This window comes from Pelecanus crispus, chromosome 11 (genome assembly GCF_030463565.1).
Source record: "Pelecanus crispus isolate bPelCri1 chromosome 11, bPelCri1.pri, whole genome shotgun sequence".
Lineage (NCBI taxonomy): Eukaryota > Metazoa > Chordata > Aves > Pelecaniformes > Pelecanidae > Pelecanus > Pelecanus crispus.
This window is the reverse complement of record NC_134653.1, coordinates 38,571,781-38,591,801: the sequence shown is the minus strand read 5'-3', so window position 1 is coordinate 38,591,801 and position 20,021 is coordinate 38,571,781. Positions and strand designations below refer to the sequence as shown.

Genomic DNA, 20,021 nt, shown 5'->3' with positions numbered 1-20,021 from the left:
CATGAGCCTCTGAAGGGAAGCCTTCAAACTCAAAATGTTTTTGAGTTTGTACAATATGCAACTGTTTTGGTTAGAAATACATTGCACTATGGCACCTATGTTTTTATCAGAATAACTGTGCTAACAAAAAAAAAGTGTGTCTGCTGTACTGAAATATCTTTTCCAGCTCCTGGTCTGGAATAATCTAAACTGTAGAATCATTTTCCAGTGGGTATAATGACATATAGTGCATGCATAAATAGAAAAAGGCAAAACTTAATTGTACACAATACCTTAGCATTGAGAACAAGCTATCATTAGGTCTAATATAAATAATGCAGTACATTAAATTCCCGATTTATAAAGATTATTGTCTATATGTTTGTCTGTTATTCTTGTTTGCTTCAGGATTATGTGGTATATGAAAATAAGGAGAAAAAAAAAAATCAAGAATTATGCTTACCTTATTCCCTTCTTTAGCCGCTATTCCTAGCTATCCTAATTAGTTAGAACCTGCAATGAAATATTCCAGGAAATGAGATTAAAAATGCAGAAGTAGAAATGACTTTTAATACAGTAAAGTCAAAATTCCTTCTCAGCATGAAATCCAGGGCATATACTAAGGTAATATTAAACTAGCCTGTTTCAGAAGCTCAGCATCACCTGACTTAATGGGAAGTTCTCATCAAAATAAGCAGATTTAAAGAAATAAAAGAAAATTGAGATAAATTCGAACAATGTAGTCCCTTTCTTTTCTGACAGAGAAGTTTCTCAGGGTTTTTAAATATATTTTGCTAGTCATTTCCTAATTAATTTTCCAACATTTTTACCTAGCAGTACCCACAGCTACTAATTGGCTTTGCCGCAATGCATTTTTTCCACTACATGTTCTAGTTTAAAACCAAAAATGAATAGCTAATGTAGAATAGTTTCGCCCTGTGTAATAGTGCTAAATGCACTGTATTTCAAGGGAGTTTCCTCTTAACAAGGCTTCAAGAAGCATGTCAACATACATGGACTGTGAAAATACCTGTTAGACCTCATTAGCTGGAATAAACAGGAGAGTATTTGAAACCATACTTACCAAACCTAGAGGTTCTCTTAACTTAAATTTAAAATAAGAAAGTCATCCAGCCTGGAATAATCTCCACGGTTATTCCGTTTACACATCAGAGACAGACAGGTATCAACATTTCTTTATTAAAAGGTCTGAGTCTGTCTACTTCTTCCGTTTCCTTAACACATACCTCAAGCGACAGAAACAGCATTGAGATCAAAAAAGAAATCTTTTGTAAGCAGAAGTCATATGTAAAAAATTTTAAAAATACAATCAAACATTTACTAGAAAAGGAATTTCTTTATTAGTTGATTAATTCACAACACAATAAATATTGGAATCATACATACGAGGGACCCAGCAATGGTCAGACTTGTTTGCACCGTGGTGTGGTTTGACAAACAAGCCCTCATCAGCTGGCATCCTGAGAAGAAGCCTGACTGAGGTTTTTTTGTTTGGTTGGGTTTTTTTTTACAGTTTAACATATAATCAGTAATTTGCAGCGTACATCAGTCATTTCAATTGACATTAGTCAGGCTTTTAAAAACAGTTCTTAAGGACCATCCCTGGCGAATCCTTCAGGGAAAAAAAAGCACAATCATAGTAGTTGTCATTATTCTGTCTTGCTGCCGATTCTGACATTAGGTTATGTAGGTGTGAATGTATGTTTAGTTCTACTTCAGGGGGGCAATGGCATTTTTCACTAAATGAGGAACAGAACTAGGCTGCTGTTCAAGATACAGGATCAATTTTCATGCAGTCCACTCAGCAATTCTAAAACCAAGGGAGATCTATTACTTCTGAGAACGATGACATGCCTTACTTTCACACCCCATATACACTGAGGACATGTTTCCTCGAGATCTCTTTGCTTGTTGTCCCAAATCATTATTTTGAACTTTATGATGAATGAAATTAACATTGATTTGTCTGTAGGGGCAGACAACTCAGTCTGCTGGATGCATTGGTAGGACAGAGAAGAGAAGCAGCTTTCACATGGCTAAACACCAATGTTTTCATTTAGGGGTACAAAAGGAACTGTAACAGGTAATCACTAGGAAAACAAAAATCTTGCATGAATACACATTACAGTTTAGTCAGAGATGGGATGTTTCTCACAACAAAAATCTCTGTAGACTGACATGCTCAGTATCTCCATGTTTTGAAATATTAAGTAAAAGATTTTTAAAAAGCCGTAATTTACTATGAACTTTTTTTTTTCTTTTGTAAAAAGCTGGGAAAATCTCTTAGGGTTTTTGGCTGTATCGTACTCGTAAGACCTTTATTAAAGGAAACAGGAACTTCTGAATGTGCAGGTATGCGCACATTTATATACAGATATAAAGTTTTCATTTTCTTCTGAAGGCAGTTGCAATATTCAGGCAGTGTTTCAACCACACTTCCACTCAAAGTATTTCTTTTCAACTACAAACTTATGGATGACTTCATAGATGAAAAATGGCATCAGCAGATCTGATAGAGTGCCACTTGCAGTCAAACTGTATCACTCCTTCCTCTTTTATGGACCAGAAATACGGACCAAAAATCAGGAAACTGTAAAGAAAGCGTTTAAGATTTCTTTTGTTGTTGTTTAAGTCAGAATGAATCTTTGAAAATGGAGTATTCTAGTATCAGTGAGAGTGTGATAAATGCTATTACATCATATTTTAGAAGGAAGGTCTGATCACTTTTTGTCTAATAGTTTCTCTGACAGGTACAATTCTCATAGTAAAAAAGATTTCACACTTGAAATAAACCAACGATTTGTCTGTGGCATGCTGCAGCAATGAAAGAGCAGTCAAAGAAAAAATAGCAAAGATACACACCATTGTCAGACTATTCTGATGTAACTGTACAACTGTATTCTGATCTAACTGTACAACAAGCAGAAGGACAGCTATGAAAATATCAAATTCCACCACAAAAACACTGATATAAATTAACTGCAAAAAGGATACCTTTTGTTTCACCTCAAGCTGATCTCTTCTTTTCTTACATGCAGTATTCTACTGTAAAGGGTACAAGAAACTATGTGACTATACATACCAAAATGTTGGCAACTGCAACTTGATTGAAATTCAGGGCAGTTTGCTTTGTGTTTGCCTTCGTCAGGCCACCTATTTAACAGGGTTCTGCAAAAGCAGCTTCACTATCAGATTTCTGTTTCTTTATTGCCACAAATTAGCCAGCATCTCCCCCTTCTGGATAGCAGGAAAATAAGCAGAAACTCGCAACAGATTAATGCTTTCTTACTCTGGCCAATACTAAAAAAAAAAAAAAAAAAAAAAAAAAAAAAAAAAAAAAAAAAGAGTTTGCAGATAATTATTTTCTCTCTTTGCTCTGAGCAGGACCATTTCTTTTCTAGATCACTGTTTAATACAGTTCCCTTCAGTAACATGTTTTATTAAAGCCAGACCTAAATCCATTCAGGTGTAGTATCCAGCTCACCATCTTAAAAACAAACCAACAAAATATATCACTGTGTCAGCCAGATTTCCGCATTCTATAAACCAGAAAATGCTGCGTGAGTTGGATTATTAGTGGCTTTGATTCCACTTGTCAGTGTTGCTTAAAATATGGTGTTCAAGCAGTAATTTGTAAGATGTGTCAATTTAATTTGAAGTGACTGAACTGAATTAGAAATTTCAAGAGTAGGCAGAGAAGTCACCATAAAATTCAACTCTTTCTTTAGCACCTCTGAGCTCATTCATTCTCAGCCATCACTATAATGTTATGACCAGGCTGTCTCTGAATAATCCATTGGGATTCATCCAGTAGCAGCACAGCTTCAGTGATGTGATTTTCTATTAAATTCCTGTACATATTACATTTTAAAGAAAAAACCCAAAGATGACTGCTTACCCATTGTTAAACACTCTCGGAACTTGTTTCTACTAGTGAGTACAGAGTCTCAGTGTTGAAGATTAGGATCAGTAATGAGCTATCCATGTACTCAGGAGAAAGTATCATCACCAAAATTCTAAGGGAGGCCCTGTCCGATTCCTAGCATCTGTATGGACATTATGTGAGACACTTCTGTTGGCAGTCAGTCATGCCAGCAGAGAAACTCAGATGACAACTGTTTAATTTGTAGATGGCCTCAGATGTCACTGGCTTCAGTTACATTTACATATACAGAACTGTGATTATTCCCTAGCTCCCAGCAAGAGAAGAGGTATAGGCACTTTGAAAGACTGCATTGGTTTTAGAACTGCGATGGTGTGAGGACAATTTCTTTGTCTGGCTGTGAGCAAAAGCTGTCTACAGGGAGAATGAGAAAGATTCCTGGAACTTGAACCATTAAAGCTGTTTCAACTCTAAGTGCCCCTTTTCTTTACAAATATATTTTGTGCTTTTTTTTTTCCTTCTTTCCAGGGATGGTATTTAACCTCAGCAGCCTGTGACTGTTGCATCCAAGCCAGAACGCTTTGTAATGTGCAACTTGGTAATTTCTTCAGCACAGGTAGGGTGAATGCCAATTGTCTTCATTAGTTGAGGATACGTAGCACCGCATCTACCAAAAAAAAGAAAAGACCCACAAAGTCAAACACTATTCACCTGAAGCAGCTAGAATGTCCTAAAACATCAAAGTAATTCTGTTTTTGTCCATTTTATCAGGTAGAGGAGTTGCATTCATTCTTCAAACAATGCTGTCTATTATTTCTCAGGCACTTACACAACAACATTTAAACGCCCAGCTTCACAACACTGTTAGGTAGGAAAGAATTGTCATAAGAGTTGAGACAGAGAGAATTAAGCAATTTACCCTAAGTCACAACTGAGCCTATGGCAAAAACATATGACAAAACTGCAGCCTTCAGCTTTTCTTGTACATACATGTGTGTGTCACTAACTCTGACTCCAGATGGAAAAACACACACATGCACACAGAGGAAGAAAATCTTAATTAGGACTGCTGGCAAGAATCTACTGAAGGAAGTAATGCCAGAATATTCTTCCATGATCTTAGAGAAAGTCTGGTGCTTACACTGAAATTATCAAATGTTATAAGCAGGAGGAAAAAGTCTCTCATTTGAAAAAACAAAACAAAAAACCACCAGGAAAACCCTTGAGCTAAAATCCCACTTGCTTTATTCTTTTACTTGTCCAATAACATTCTTAAGACTGGATGACTTTCCTTTGAGCTGCTATTCCTGGCAGGTCATGCTGTAAGAATAGCTGAAATGGCCCTAAATTTAAGAATTGTTTCAGGCTCTCTATGGAATAATGTTCTTTCCCTCTATAAAATACAGGGAAGAGAGCCATAGATGTCTTCTGGTGTCCCCACCTACATCCAAAAGAGCACTGACAAGCAAAAAATCATTGCTGAGCACTGATGTTACTGGAGTGCTAAGTGGGGAGGGAAGATGGATCATCGTCCTTTGGAGAGGCTGAGGTAAGACCTAATATTTGACAAAGGAGAACAGCAGCTCTTACAGCGGGTGTTCCACATTGAAAGGTCTGGATTTGTGAAATACAATAGAAACCAATACAAGAATCTGACCTGCTGAAAACCTCTTACTGTGGCTAAAGTTTTAATTTCCCTCAGGCAAGGCAGAAAAGCACTCCAGTTTCATGTGCTTCCTTTTCACTGGTTATTTTGGATAAAACTTCAAAACAATAACATCCTAAAAAATGCAGTTCTAGAATCTATACCACTGGCAATTAATGGACTACAAACACATGTTGAAAATGTGTACTGAGGGTACACTGCAATCAGTGATTTCCAAGATATTCCTCACATGATACTTGCGGTCCTGCCTTCTTAATCCTTTCTGCTTTTCATTTATGCTAGTCACTCACAACTGTAAGACTAATACTGCAATAAAATGGTGATGATATTTAGGAAAATGAACTAACACCACAACTGGGGGTGACTTCTTGTGTCCCAGCCTACTTTCTTCAAAGAGGAGTTAAAAACTGTAATTTAGAAATGTAAATATACGAATCAACATTTCTGAAGATGTGAATCAGCAATAAGAAGGGAAATGAAAAAACAAATAAGAAATAATTGTAGCACACAAGAAGCATAGCAGGAATTCTCCATTTCACCAGAGAGGACCCAGAATCATTCCTTACTCCTTCAAAGGGAGGATTTCTATATTAATATTTGAGCAAAATCTTAAACAAGATCAGATCACAAAGGTTCACCTACTTGGGGAAGTTATTGCAATTATCAGATAGCTCCAGACAAAACTACCGCCCCTCTCCCACCACCCTACAGAGGTTTCTTTCTTATCTTACCATATTATGGTTAGCTTATACCCCAGAAATATTAAAAAAATCATCCAAGTCCTTGCTGAGCTTTTGAGGAGCAATGGCTGTGCACATTTAAAGATGAGATTAGGAAAGGAAATGCTTGGCAGGTGTGAAGAAAGGCTTTTATGAACAGCACAAATATCCTTTTGAAGAAGTGACTTGCAAAACTATATGGTGATTTCCTATCCTGTGCATAGAATGCAAACGAGGCTACACTCTGAGAAAACTAACATTAGTAAGTTAATGCACAATTTTAGTTTTCGCTTTAACTATATCAAGCCAACAATATATTTTCCTCAGTTGTTCCTTAACTATATCCAGTAATATAGTAACTAAATCCAGTACATCTTAATGAAGAACTGCAGTATTTTTAGTGAAAATATGTGCAATACTACATAAAAGTAACAAAAAGCATGGATTCTTTATAGTGTTGCCAAAACTAGGCAGCTATCTTTTATAATCTTACAATAACTTAAAAAGCAGGCTTTAGAAGCTAGAGACATTCTTTTGTACTTACTTGATTCCAAGAGCAAATCCTTGAATAACTTCGCCTGCATTTGGTCCAATGAAATGAAGGCCAAGTATTCGTTGCTCTCTCTCTTGTAAGCACACCATCTGAAAACAATACATTACATAGAGATCTTTTCTTAGAACATTTAAAGATAAGGCATGAAGTTTAATTAAATGAAACTGAAGTGCCCCGAGATCCTAGTTCAGCTGTTTATTCCCAGTGTGCCAAGAACTTACGCACTTGCTTAAGTCTTACTGACTTTGATAGGTCTTACGCTCGTCCCTAAGCGCTTTCCTGAATCGAAGCTTTATTAGTGTATTTCTTTCAGACTTCAGGGAGCCACTGACAACAATAATTTGTGGTAAATTGAATACTTTGTTGTTTGTCATTTATATGAAATTCTCAAAATACCTTCTGTTATCTAGTAACCAGACTAGTGTTATTCTGACACTGAATCGCCACCTTAGCAATTCTCCAAGCCTGTGCAGATATTCTCAGCAGCTAATCAGCGGTATTTCCAAAGATGACCACTGCAAATTATAGGATATTTTGTGCCTTTGTGATTCAGTCAGTAAACACGGCAGCATGTTTGGTGAGATACATTTACCACATGAGCCACATAACCTAAAAAGGAGTCAAGCCTTGGAAGCAGCCAAAGATGAAGGTGACTTAATAAGTATCTGGGAAGGCCTGAGTCACTGCACGCTTAACTTTTATTAGAGAACTTCATGAAAACTTTTTAGTTCCTATAAGGATACCATCTTTATAATTATGAAGACAAAGTCAGTCTCTCCCTGTGTCCTCCCATTAAGCATTAAATCATCACTAATCTAATAGGTTCTGCTATTCAGTAAAGGCTTGGATTCTTTCATTAGGAATCCCAGGAACAGCAGCAATCCTGGCATGGTACCTTAAATATTGAGGAGTTTTAAAGAAAAAATTCTCTTGCAATAGAGTTTGAAACTCTCAAGTTTAGAGTTTGTTCATGTGTTTTGGAAGTTTAGTAAGGACTATATTCAGTATCATCAAACAACTATTACGCTATATACTTCACCCTCAAAATTTCACTTTCATTGACGTAACTTAAAGGGAATAGCTAAAAAGAAGTAGCATCACCTCAGTTGCACTGATACTTGGGACAGTTAAGGCAAGCTACTAAGGCAGTTACACAAATCAGATGTCACAAAATATAGTTAGAAAAACTGGTTGCAACTACTGACAATGGATATTCCTTACATCTGATGTATCACACAACAACAATAACATAAGAATTTGTGATGGACCTACAGAAGTTACTATGTTTATTCAAAGAAGATTCTTCCCTGATATTGAGGAGAAAAGAAAGAAAAAGAAAACTATGATATATTCTACCAACATTACACTTCACCTTATCTCAGATTCTCTACTATGGGCAAGCACATCAAAAAACCTTTTCAACACTGAAGCAACTGGATTGCTCTAGGAGAAGACACATTTCAAGTCCAACACTTTGGTCTAAACCAGGAGGTTTTTGTTTTCCTGAGTAAGACTGAACAGTTACTCTAGTTTTGTAAGCCTTATGCTTCATTTTTTTGAAGGTAGCATACTTTCTCCAAGAGATGGCAATTCAAATATTACACATAACTAGTTAAGAACTTTGCTGGGGGAAGCAGAGATTAATCTCTATAGAATTTGGAATATTTCTTAGGACCTTCAGAGCAGTTCAAAGATGGTATCAATCAGCAGAATGTCAGCTCTGAAAAATGCTAATATCTGTAAAGCAATTTCAAGATGCAATGGGGTATCTAATGAATATTAAACATTTGAAGTTACACTAGAGAAACAGACTGTCACCAAGAAAATATGTCATCCATCTTGAAATGTTTTTTTGCCAAACAGCCCTCCTTAAAGCTGGCTGTACTGTATCTCTTGTTCTAAGTCAAAAACAAGTGAAAAGCTCACAACACTCACTTTCATATAGCACTGAGTTGCATCTCTTTCAGCCACTGTAAACTCTAAAGGTTTATAATACGCGTGGTATACCTGGTAGGGAAAACAATAACATTTTGTGTTAGAGAGTACTATTATGTCAAAAACTGCTATTTAGTATTATAATGACTACTATTACTACATATTTATAATGTTATAGAAAAAATTGATTTAAAACCTGTTATTTTAAAGAAAAGTATGGAAAGCACAGTTAGAGTTTAACACAAACCTTTCTTAGAGAACCATTAAAAACAAAACTGGAAAAAAAAAAAATCACAAATAATCATGTTACTCAAACCAGTGCCCCAAATTAAAAACGTTAGTTTTGTTCCTTTAAGCTACTCCCAAAAGTTTAATACCTTATTTACTGAAAATAATGAAATCCAAGAAGCTTTCCATATCTATAATAATGTATACCTCAAGACAATCCAAACTGTAATTTCTGCAGTCTGAATAGTAAATGTTTATTTTTTCATTAATGATTTTGCCTGGGGCTCCAAGCTAAATCCATCAGCTGAACTTGCTCTCCAATACATACATAACATCAGCATCTTATGACACACACACACACACACATCAATTATCTGCCTTAATCAGATGAGAACAACTTTTTACAGTAATTTATATCATTCTAGATGGCACTAGCATCCAAAAATCCAGAAAAGAGTTCTGGGACAGACTTTTGAAGTACGAACTATATTTCAGAATCATAAAAGACAAAACTAATCACTGACAGGACATGAAATATTGCATTTTGTATTTCCATAGCTTACCAAGTCATATGCTGACAGTCTTTTTGATGAGTGAATAAAGGTAACACAACATATCTTTCCAAAGGTGACTTGTTTGAATTTTGTCTTATTATATAGTGATTGTGAATTTCTTCATCATGAGTACCTTAATCTCGTTCCTCATATCAGAGGGCTGGGTGTGAATATATGCCGTAACAGATTTCTTCCTCAATATGCAATGCCCAGGCATATTATATCAAGACATTTTAGCCACAAACACACTTAGCAGCTTGTGTGAATATTTCTGGGGATGTCCCAGAAAACTAAAGAACCTGACCAGCAATTCCAACAATTAGAAGGAACATAACCATTATTTAATGATGCTACACAATATAACTTACTAAAATGCCAGCTGGTTTAAAGCTGTCACACCCTATCAATCATTTCAAGCCCACTAGGTAACAGTTTCCATTGTGACTTGCTGCAACACTTTTAAAGTCCTGAGCTTTTCTGAAGACACCAACTCCCTAACTGGAAACGTAGTATTTTGGGGACCAAAAAGTTTGCCTAATACAACAGTGAAACTTCTGTCTTTTCATAGTGCAACTCTGACACCAGCTATAAAATTAAAAATGTTTTCGTACCTCAATATTATCTGATCCATAACATTGCACAGCCGCTTCTTCCGACAGTCCAACACAGCCATATTCCAAGGGAGTGAAAACTGTAGTAGGTACCTGCTTGTGAGGAAACAGAAAGTGTTACTGGTGAACCACATGAAGCAGCTGCATGGCAGATACAGGGGAGACTTTTGCACGACTGAGAAGTGTAGCCCTGTCACACACATCTACTTTGGCTACTGTCAAAGCTGGATTCCAGATGACAAAATGTAATCCCTTTAAAAATTCTTAAGGGGGAAAAAAAAGCTTAAGATTTGGGGTTTATTATTGAAAAAAGAAATAACAACTCACATTGTCATAGTCCATCAATTCTGAAGACTGGCCAAAAAGACGCTGAGCCAGGAGTTTTCCTGCAGCTATTGCTGTGGGTGTTAATTCAGGACGGCCCTAAGAAGAAAGCACAAAGCGTTTTTTTTTAACTAAAAGAGAAGTAGCATCCAAGGATTTCTCCTGGGACAATGGTCAGAGGAAGGCCAAATCTTTGGAATTCCAGCCTAGTAGCCAGGGCTCCAAATAGAGAAGGCAGTAATAATTTATGTCCAAACACACTTTTAAGTCTCTGAGTTTAATATCTGTCTTAATGGGGGGAACAAATGCCATGAATGTGTCAAACCCTTATATCTTATCATGTCACCTGTTGAAAAGCAGAGGATATTCACATGCTAACCATTCACTTCCCCCTTTCTTTCCATAGTAAGTCATCAAGAAATTTTTCAGATGGTCTTTTTAAAGCAGGAAAGGCCTGGTATAAAGCAACAATGTTTTTATAACATCAGACCTTTTAAAAAAAAGAGTTGTCCGTCACATTTTTACAGAACACAGGCACGGAACTTAGGAAGTCAGTAACAGTGCCTACAAACAGCTATGCTGGTCCTGGCTCGGAGAAGTGGAACATGATTTTGCTAGCACTGCAGCCTACAGGTTGAGTTGGTCCTAGACTCAGGCTCTGGTATTAGAGGGGGCTTGAAAAGGATTGCTATTGGCAAAGGCTAGCTTCCTGCGAGTGAGAAATGGAATGATAGCAGGATATGACCAGGACATGCTCCAGTTCAAGCCATGAGTCCTGGCTACTTTTTATATCCAAACAGGACTGTGCGGTGTGCCAGAACCCAAATTTTGAGTGCTGGCACAATAGCACTGGAGCATCAGAACTCCAGTGCTAGATTTAAGGAAGCTGGAAGTTTTCGCAAATTGAAGTAAGTCACTTTCAGAGGAACTTTTTGAAGTCCAAGGAAGAACAGTTCATGTAAGTTAATAAGATCTAACAAACTTCATAAATCTAGTAAAAAGCATTATTTAAGAGTTCATCCAAGACATATCATCAAGATGCTTGTGTGAGATGAGGAAAGGGGTCACAAATCTAGAAGAAATGATGTGGAGACATAAGAAAGCCATAACTGAAAAACAACTTTGTGGGACAACATGGAATGCTTTATAAAATATGTGAAGTTTTGATTCATACAGGTCCTATCTAGATACAACACTTGTCACACCCCTCCAAAGCTCAGCTTGGAGGTAGCCATCCAACCAGCCCTCAAAAACATTCTTCAGCAGAAAATGAAATCAGGATTCCCCACCACACACATTCAAGCTTTCCAAACTTTTTTTCCATTATCCTAAAGTTTTTTACAATTTACTGGAATCCATTCCTCTTTCCCAGCTTATCTTTTCTGTATGTTGCTAGATAGATTCTGTACATGGTATTAGCTACCATTTACTTCAGTACACATATCGTATCAATTATCTGCATATTAATATGTATTTATACATTTATCTGTACTAATAACCACTTAAGTTAAAACTTCCATTGCAAAAAACCTGAAACAACATTATGTCTAACTTGATAACAGAAACTACAATTCTAATTGTTAATGAAGACTAACTTATTTTTTCCCACAGCTCATGACAAGTCACAGAACTGCAAGTCTGCCCCTTTTTTCCCCCCTAAGATCCATCAAGTCATGGTTTTTCAAATCCAACATTTTGACTTTCAAGTCTGTAAATGTCATTTACCAGATGAAATTTGCCATTTGTTTTTTCTTATACACATTTGCCTGAAACATGGCTGCCAATCATTTCTGTAGCAGGAAATACAGATGTTGTTTTGGCATTCCAGAAATGAATAGAAGATTGGAACGAGAGATAAAATTGTGAAAGCACTGCCATGCATTCCATAAAACCCAACTAATTACTAAAACATCCATGCAGATAAAGCCCAATTTCTCATAAACAATGACTTAAAGACCTTCCTTGGTAAATATTTGAAATGAACATTCACTTTGCAGTCATGTGTACAACTACTCTGCTGATTATTATGGATACAAATTGTTCATAAGAATTCTCCAATGTATTATGCATTTAAATGAGATAGCTCCTAAGAGAGTTTAAAAAGCTTTGAAGTAATGTGTATTTGTTCTAACACAACTCTTTTTGGTCTTATTTCTATTCAAAGCAACATACTGTACATTCCACCTTCTCTACACATCTTTGTTATAATACCCTTTGAAATATGACAGATGTATAGCGGCATGACCATATGATAAACCTCCTTCCAAAAGCACTTCTTTAGAGTGTGTGCCATGCTTTTCAACAAGAATACTACCGGAGGAAGAATGTTAACACTGAGAATTTATATCAGCACTGAAAAAAAAAAATCAAACTGAAATTCCAGCTTGATCTTCCTCACCCTGATTACAGAAGATGAAAATGCCTAAATGCAATTTAATTTGTCAGTTGAAAATAGTATTTTGCCAAAGCTTGAAAAGCTTTTTGTGGGGGTAGACAAACCGACTGACCTCTTGAAGGGTTCTTTTTCCCCTTTTCTCCCAATGAACAGCTTGGATAACATTAGGATTCCATTTGCCATACAAGGGTGCAACAAGACACCCATGTGCACATAGTTTCCCATTTGTGCCAGCTGGGTATGACTCCCAAACGAAAACAGTCATTCTGAGCATATCAGGAAACTCGCCTTTCCCTCTCTCACTCCCCTTCGAGCCAGGGCACTGAATTAAAACAAAAAAAAAGTAGTTCTGGCTACTGGGTAGCAATTTAGTGTCTATTCAGCGTGGTGTGGTAAAGGAGGGAGCAGGAGGGCTTGAGAAGTACTTGCAAAGGTATGAGCAATAGCACTTTATGGTAGTAAAGAGACTCTGACAGGGAGAGAGCAGAGCAAAGAGAAATCCTGAGCAGGAACACTGGAGAAAAAAAAGTCTTATTCTTACAAGCAATATTAGGGATCACTGATGCTCATTCACAGGAAACAAGATTCCCCTTCCTGTGCTCTTTTGGTAGGTCTCACCCAGAAAGTATCACACACCAAGCTCTACAGCTTTGCCGTTCTTAGCAGGATGCACTTGATTCTTCTGTGTGTATTCTTTGAGATGTGCACCAACACAGAACTTTCTTTCACTGCTGGTTCCCATGCCAATGAAATTTACTATCTAAATTAATTCTGCTTTAAAAAAAAAGACAAAATTAATTTAAGTATTCAAAGAAAATAAACTTTATTGCTTAGCAAGTGGAATTACATGGCTCACATTGTACTGGAGTCAGAAAAGATAATGGCAATAATTCCTTCTGTCTTCCTTCTATCTAACTGTATAAATGCATGAGTACAATGCTGTGATTTCTTTAATTCCCTATATTGAGCCCATACACAGATAAAAGCTTTAGAGGATATTTCTGCAGAGCACTGATTTAACTCTTCAGTTTTTCCCCAGTTATACACTGGACACGGTATAAAACCGCGCTGCTGTTTTTAACACTTACCTTTACAAGTGCCTATTGAACAACTCAAGTTCAAAAATCTGCACTAACAAGGACAAAAGCAGGAAAAGGAAATCCAAGTTTTAACAACAAAATGAAAATGACAAATAAATGAAGACCTGATTTTTCAGATCCAGAGTAGGAAAGAGGAGAGCATCCTGCCTCCAACTTTTATTTCTTACTTAACTAAATCCGCAAAGGGCAGAAGACAAAAAGCACCCAAAAGGAAATGACTTGCCCAAAATAACACTGCAGATTGGCAGCAAAATGAGCAACAGAATCTAAGGCCCTGCCAGCATTGCCTCTAACAACTGCTTCTTGGATGAAATCAAAAAGAAAAGTTTGGAAAGCAGGAGGCCCAACCAAGGCATGTATCAGGGACAAGCAGGTGTAGGAGGTCATTGTGATCAGGAGGACTTCAGGAAATATCCCAGAACAAGAAATGACAAGTACAGAGGGAACCCGTACGTGAAGTGAGAAGAAAGGAGAGGAACTGTACATAATCCCAACGCTCTGAGTGACTGGACAGGACAGAGAAGCTGTGGAGAGTAACGAAAAAAAAATAGGAGAAATAGCTGAGCAGGAAAGAGTTTTAACACAGTTTAAAAGGAAATGGCAAGTCATTCGCCTGAAGATGGAGACAGACAGGAAGAAACACATGTCTACATAGAGGGGAAGAGGTCAGGACTGGTCAGTAGATTTATGAGATTCAAGTGTCTCTGGCAGTTCCAGAGTCCAGTCGAAATTTGCAGGGCTATTCCCAAGACATTATGTAACCTGTTACATCTCTTCAAAAACTCAGAGCACCTGTAGGGTTTATAAATTTGAAAGACCTTTAAAAGATTTTAAACATGGCAGAATAAGAAATCTTTCAAAGGTCTCTCAAATTATACTATATATGGTTTTTGGATATTGCTACAGTATTTAGATTTACCAGACCTTTAAAACAGATGCCTTCACTATACCAAAAACAATCTTGATAGGAAGGCATGTGCTCCATTCCATTAAGTTCAACAACAGGTGAGAGAATTCTGTATCTTGCAATGCTCAGCCTCTATATTCTACATATTGCCCTAATTTTTCAGGAACAGCAGGCAGCTGATGAAAACATCCTCCTGTAACTGTACAGTTCAGGCTCCAGACAAACATTGTTTTTTACGAAGACAACATATTTGAAGATGCCCAACTTACAATAGATACTGAGTTCTTCTATAAACTGAAAATTGAGGGATTGAAAGTATTTGAGTGCACTTCCATCAGGACAAGATATTCTTGTCACAGATAACTGTAGATTACCAATAGCACTAGATTAAGGCCACAGAATTCTGGGTTTGCATCTATAATAAGTAAATTATTTTGCTTAAGTTATAATGTCCCCTCCTTTAAAAAAAAAAAAAAAACCACCAAACCAAAACACAATGCACCTCATGTTTACTTGACATAATCATTCACAAATCATGAACAGAAGCCAAATGCATTTAGTATTTGCAGCAATTACTTTTTCTTATTCTAGAGGGAGATACTTTTGTCAGAAGCATTTTGTGTCAGGAAGCAGAAATGCTGCCTTGTGACTAGTCTCAATTAAACCCCAAAATACTAAAAATGGAATTACAGAACTTGTCACGGTCATTCCCAGTAAGTGTGTTCAACTCCAGAAGGTAAGAACTGCTTTCACTCAGCACTCACAGGCAGTATGAAGTCATATGTCTGAGTGATAAAAACATTATTAGAAAGATAATTGAAGTGATAAAAACATTACTACTAGCCTCTGACCAATGATGCACTGATAAACATCAGTAATAATCTCTAATGCTGAGATACTTCACAAGATCCATGTGTAGGAAATTAGTGACCCAGGTGGCTGGCATAAACACTACAGCTCTGCAAAATGAAAAAGAGCAAAACACTAAGATATATGCTAGAGCATGACGACATCTGGGGACTAGTTATTAGTCAGGAACAAAGTTGGCTTCCTGTTATTGTAAAAGTTTATGTAGACTCAGTACCTCTGTTATGTCTCCAACTGCATAAATGTGAGGAACAGAAGTAGCTTCACTGGCATCAACAATGATCTTTCCAGTTTCAGAATTAGTTTTCACTCCAACTGCCTCCAAATTGAGAGCTTCTGTGTCAGGGGCTCGGCCTTAAGGAAAAAAAAATAAATTAAAGTGAAAACTATTGGAAAACTTCAGCAGTGTTAATCTAAAAAGCTGGCACTGACCACTGTAGGTTTCCAAGAATTTTGTGCTATTTGATAGTCCAAGTAGAAACATGACAAGAGTTACCTCACACTGAAAAAGCTGTTAGGGTGGAAAGTATGGATGTGAATTTCTTTGTGAAAGGAGCTCTATTACTATTGCCTTTACTCAGACTATTTCAGAGAAAGTTATCCTTTAAAAATGTGCAGGACAACATCCACTGCAAAAAGTGCAAACCCCACATGGTTTAGTATTTATTGCACATTCTAAATTCAGTTTCCTATTGTAGCGTGAATATACATATAATAACTAAGCAACTTCTACACTGGAAGTTTCCACTAAACATTAACCAAATGGCACTCAATATTAACAAACAGCCCGTTGTGCACACTTGTGGATAAAAATTATTAATAATGCCATTTAACGTTAAACATTCCCAAAGTCCTCTTTTCTTGTTATCTGATACACTTATCTTAAAACTTTTTTAGTTCCCTCAGCTTGGATGAAAAAGTTTATCAACTTTGCTCTCAAGTCACTAATGCTGAGTTATTTAGCTCAAACTCTGTATTTGACCTATTTCTCTAGAGCTTAGAAACACTATTCCTAAAGTGTAGAAACACTACTTTAAGTGGATTTAAAAACAAATGAGGCAAATTCTACCAGCCTAGATTTTATTACAGCTTCCTCTTCCAATGATTTTAAATTATCTCATCTTTAAAAAAATATTTTCGTAGTGTTTTCTGCATAGAGTTACCACTTAGACCACTGAAGTCTTGATAACATTACACTAAGCTTTCTGTAGAGTGTCTGACAAAGCAATTCCTGACCTAGAAATTGGAATCTTAAATCCTATCTAATTTTTCAAATGTATTTGAAGGTTAATAAGCATAATGAAATTATCAGGTACTCCCAAAATTTGTAGGCACACACAGGATCACATAGAAAAGATTACCTGAATATATCCAAATGAAGGAAATTTTCTGACATTGCATCTGTTTTTAGAGGCTGTAAGTGAATATGGATATATCTACATATATGGGTCTCCTTTGCGTGAGTCATGATTTTGTGTTTGATGTTAATACAGAGCTATCGCAAAGCAAAACAAAAAGGGAAATGTGTTTTCATTATAAAAACAAGCTCTTTGATGTTAATGTAGGAAATTATTAAACAAAAGGAAAGCCTGGCTTGTCAATACAGACCTAATTATATGTAAACATATGATTCACTGCTTCATACATCTGCCATATAGCCAGGCCCCCCAAACAATGTCACATCTGAATGCCTCTGTAAAGACTTCTGTGTATTAATTTCATCTGGTGAAACCAACACTTCCTCTGGGAGTACTGACTGAAGCTGTCGGCACTTGGCTATCTGTCTGTCTTCCCTTCTGTTGTCCCCATGGGATGTTGATCTGCTGTTCCTTCTCTGCCCCCTGCTCCCCAGTCCTGATGCTATCAGGCAACAAAAATAATAAACCTCCAGGACCTTATCTTGGCTCGGATGTGAAACAACTTCCTACCGTTGTATTTCTTTGTGTATTGAGAGTAAAGCCTGGGTATTCTGCAAATGGCCAACTAATGGGGTTTTCTAGTTTCCCCTTTTTCCTGCCAGGCAGAGCCAAGAGAAAGCTTAGCACGCAATGGCAGGCACTGAAAAAGGAAAAAAAGAAAAACTGTCAATAGAGTCATTTAAAGACCTGTGACAACAACAGCTGAGTTTATCAAATCTGCAGGATAACACTTAACCTTTTGATTCCAGTCTATTTTAACATGTGTACAGCTTGTATTAATAGCTAAGAGTTACCAAAAAAGTGTTGCTACTCATAGTGAAATTTCTTTCTCAACTTTACTGCCTAAATATTATTTCTGAAAGCAAGAACAGAACTTTAAAAAACTGAACTGAAGCTTTATTGGCCTTTAGCCCCATGCTGGCTCACCTCCATACGTCAGAATTACACTTACTGATCTTGCTTCACATCAAATTCAGTAGCTTAGGTTCATGATTATCCAATGTGTCTTGCTAAGTTTTAATGTCAAATTCAGGAAATTCTGATATTTCCCAACATTCGCTTACTTGTATTACAGAATCAGTTCTCACCATTTCTCAGCAGTATTGGATCAGAAGGACATTTGTTTCATACCCATAACCCCTAAGTTTTTTACGTTTACAGCTTCAAGAAAGTATGAGTTTACAGCTTATTTCCAAGATGCAGAGGGCAATACAAGACTATACCAAATCCCACCAGGCATGCAACACAGAGATGCCTCCCTGCCCCCCTCCCCCTAAAGCCAGCACACGTGCTTTTAGTTTGAAGATGTCTACTGCCCCGAAACTGCCACAGAACAGGGAGAGTATGATTGTATGACACAAGACTAGATTTAGCTTTTATTCAAAACAGCAAGATATTATGCCAGACATCTAGAAGAAAGGTGCCAATACAAATCTGACCCTTAAAAAGGTTACCTGCCTCCTGCACTTTTAATACCACATCATAATCTTATCTTTAATAGACCCATACGATAACCACACAGCTATGAAAACCACAGATCCCTGCTTTTGGGGTCTGCCCCCATTCGCTTTTAACTTTAAAAGAAAAAACAGCTTTTTGATCTGTTTTTGTAAAATCTAATAGTGTGGCTTCCTAAGGGGGCTGCCAGCCAGCTTAGCTAGAGAGAGTGCCCAAAGACTGGTTAAAGCGCCCATCTCGGGTGCGTGCCAGGCTTGTTACGTGGTGATGTGGCACTTCTGTCCCATCGCCTGCTGAGGGGCTCTGGTAATCGCACGTGCACACCGGCCAAGGTGAAGGCAGTATCAGGCTGCTGTGACCTGCAGGTGCGGGACCTTCAGCAGTGGGGACTGAAGCAGCTAAGCTGAGAAGAAACCATAGGAATAAGCACAGTCAAGTAGGTAGCAGCAGTAAATGAGTGACTCTTGCATACAGTAAGATTTCCCAGGGTGATAAAGGTGCAGCTGACCACAGAATTTTATAATGGGTCTTCTGCAGTTTCTTAATCACAGAAGCTGGAATGTCTGTTTGTCCCCCAGCATTTGAAAAATCCAAACTAGAGCCAACCAAGCACTTTATTATCAGGCATGACACTGCAGATGGCCACTGTGAGGATACTGCAGGGCGACAGGATGGTTCTTCTGGCATAAAACTTAAGCCCAATAGTCTTCTCCGCTTCTTCCCTATGCACTGGCATTTTGACACATCACTTCATAACTTTACCCGATCTGACCTCATTTTGACCTTAATCAAAATCTCATCTGTGTTCCCAGTCTTGGAACTCTCTCTCATCTTGTTCTGGGTGCCTCACACACTCCCCAAATCAGTTGCAAGACCACGACCCCTTCCTCCTTCAAATCCCTCCTCAAAACCCACAAGGTGTTCACTAAAACCTAGCCAGCTGATAATGACTAATAAAGACCAATTCAGTGTAACTAATGTTCAGATTACAAGAAAATACTGACTACAGTAAGATTAACTAAGGTTAAAAAAAGTTCAGAACCCTTACCACATCGATAGCGGCACGCACCAGTTTTATAAGGAAGTTTTTGCACATTTCATTCATTACTGATAAACTTGCTGCGTGCCTGCCACAATTTGAAAAAAAAATCTGACCCTTAGTCAGTGCTAGGGCAGTAAGTGGTTCTTTGCCAAGTCTGCTAAGCTGTACTATTTCTTGTAGCATTGGCTAGCAATACTTATTACACAAAAGAGTCATCTCAGCAGAAAGCTGGTGGCAGCCACGGTGCCATCAGTAAACACCTGGGCATCACCATCCACTGCACAGCTGCAGTTACTTGTGGCTGCAGACATGTCACTGGTTCTACCCAAACAAGAACAACAACAAAAAAAGTAACTCTGAG

General features: G+C 37.4%; 1 protein-coding gene across 2 annotated transcripts in view; it reads right to left on the bottom strand.

Moving 5' to 3' along the window:
• Positions 1-2,829: 2,829 nt before the first annotated feature.
• The window catches only part of TXNRD2 (thioredoxin reductase 2), a 35,405-nt gene continuing 18,213 nt past the window's right edge, over positions 2,830-20,021 (bottom strand). For both annotated transcript variants that reach the window (XM_075718264.1, XM_075718265.1), the window contains 6 exons: positions 15,960-16,096; positions 10,477-10,572; positions 10,150-10,242; positions 8,757-8,828; positions 6,813-6,910; positions 2,830-4,550 (listed from right to left, as the gene is read on the bottom strand). In XM_075718264.1, the coding sequence (XP_075574379.1) occupies positions 4,427-4,550; positions 6,813-6,910; positions 8,757-8,828; positions 10,150-10,242; positions 10,477-10,572; positions 15,960-16,096 (620 nt within the window). In that variant the 3' untranslated portion in view covers positions 2,830-4,426. The remainder of the gene's footprint in view (positions 4,551-6,812; positions 6,911-8,756; positions 8,829-10,149; positions 10,243-10,476; positions 10,573-15,959; positions 16,097-20,021) is intronic.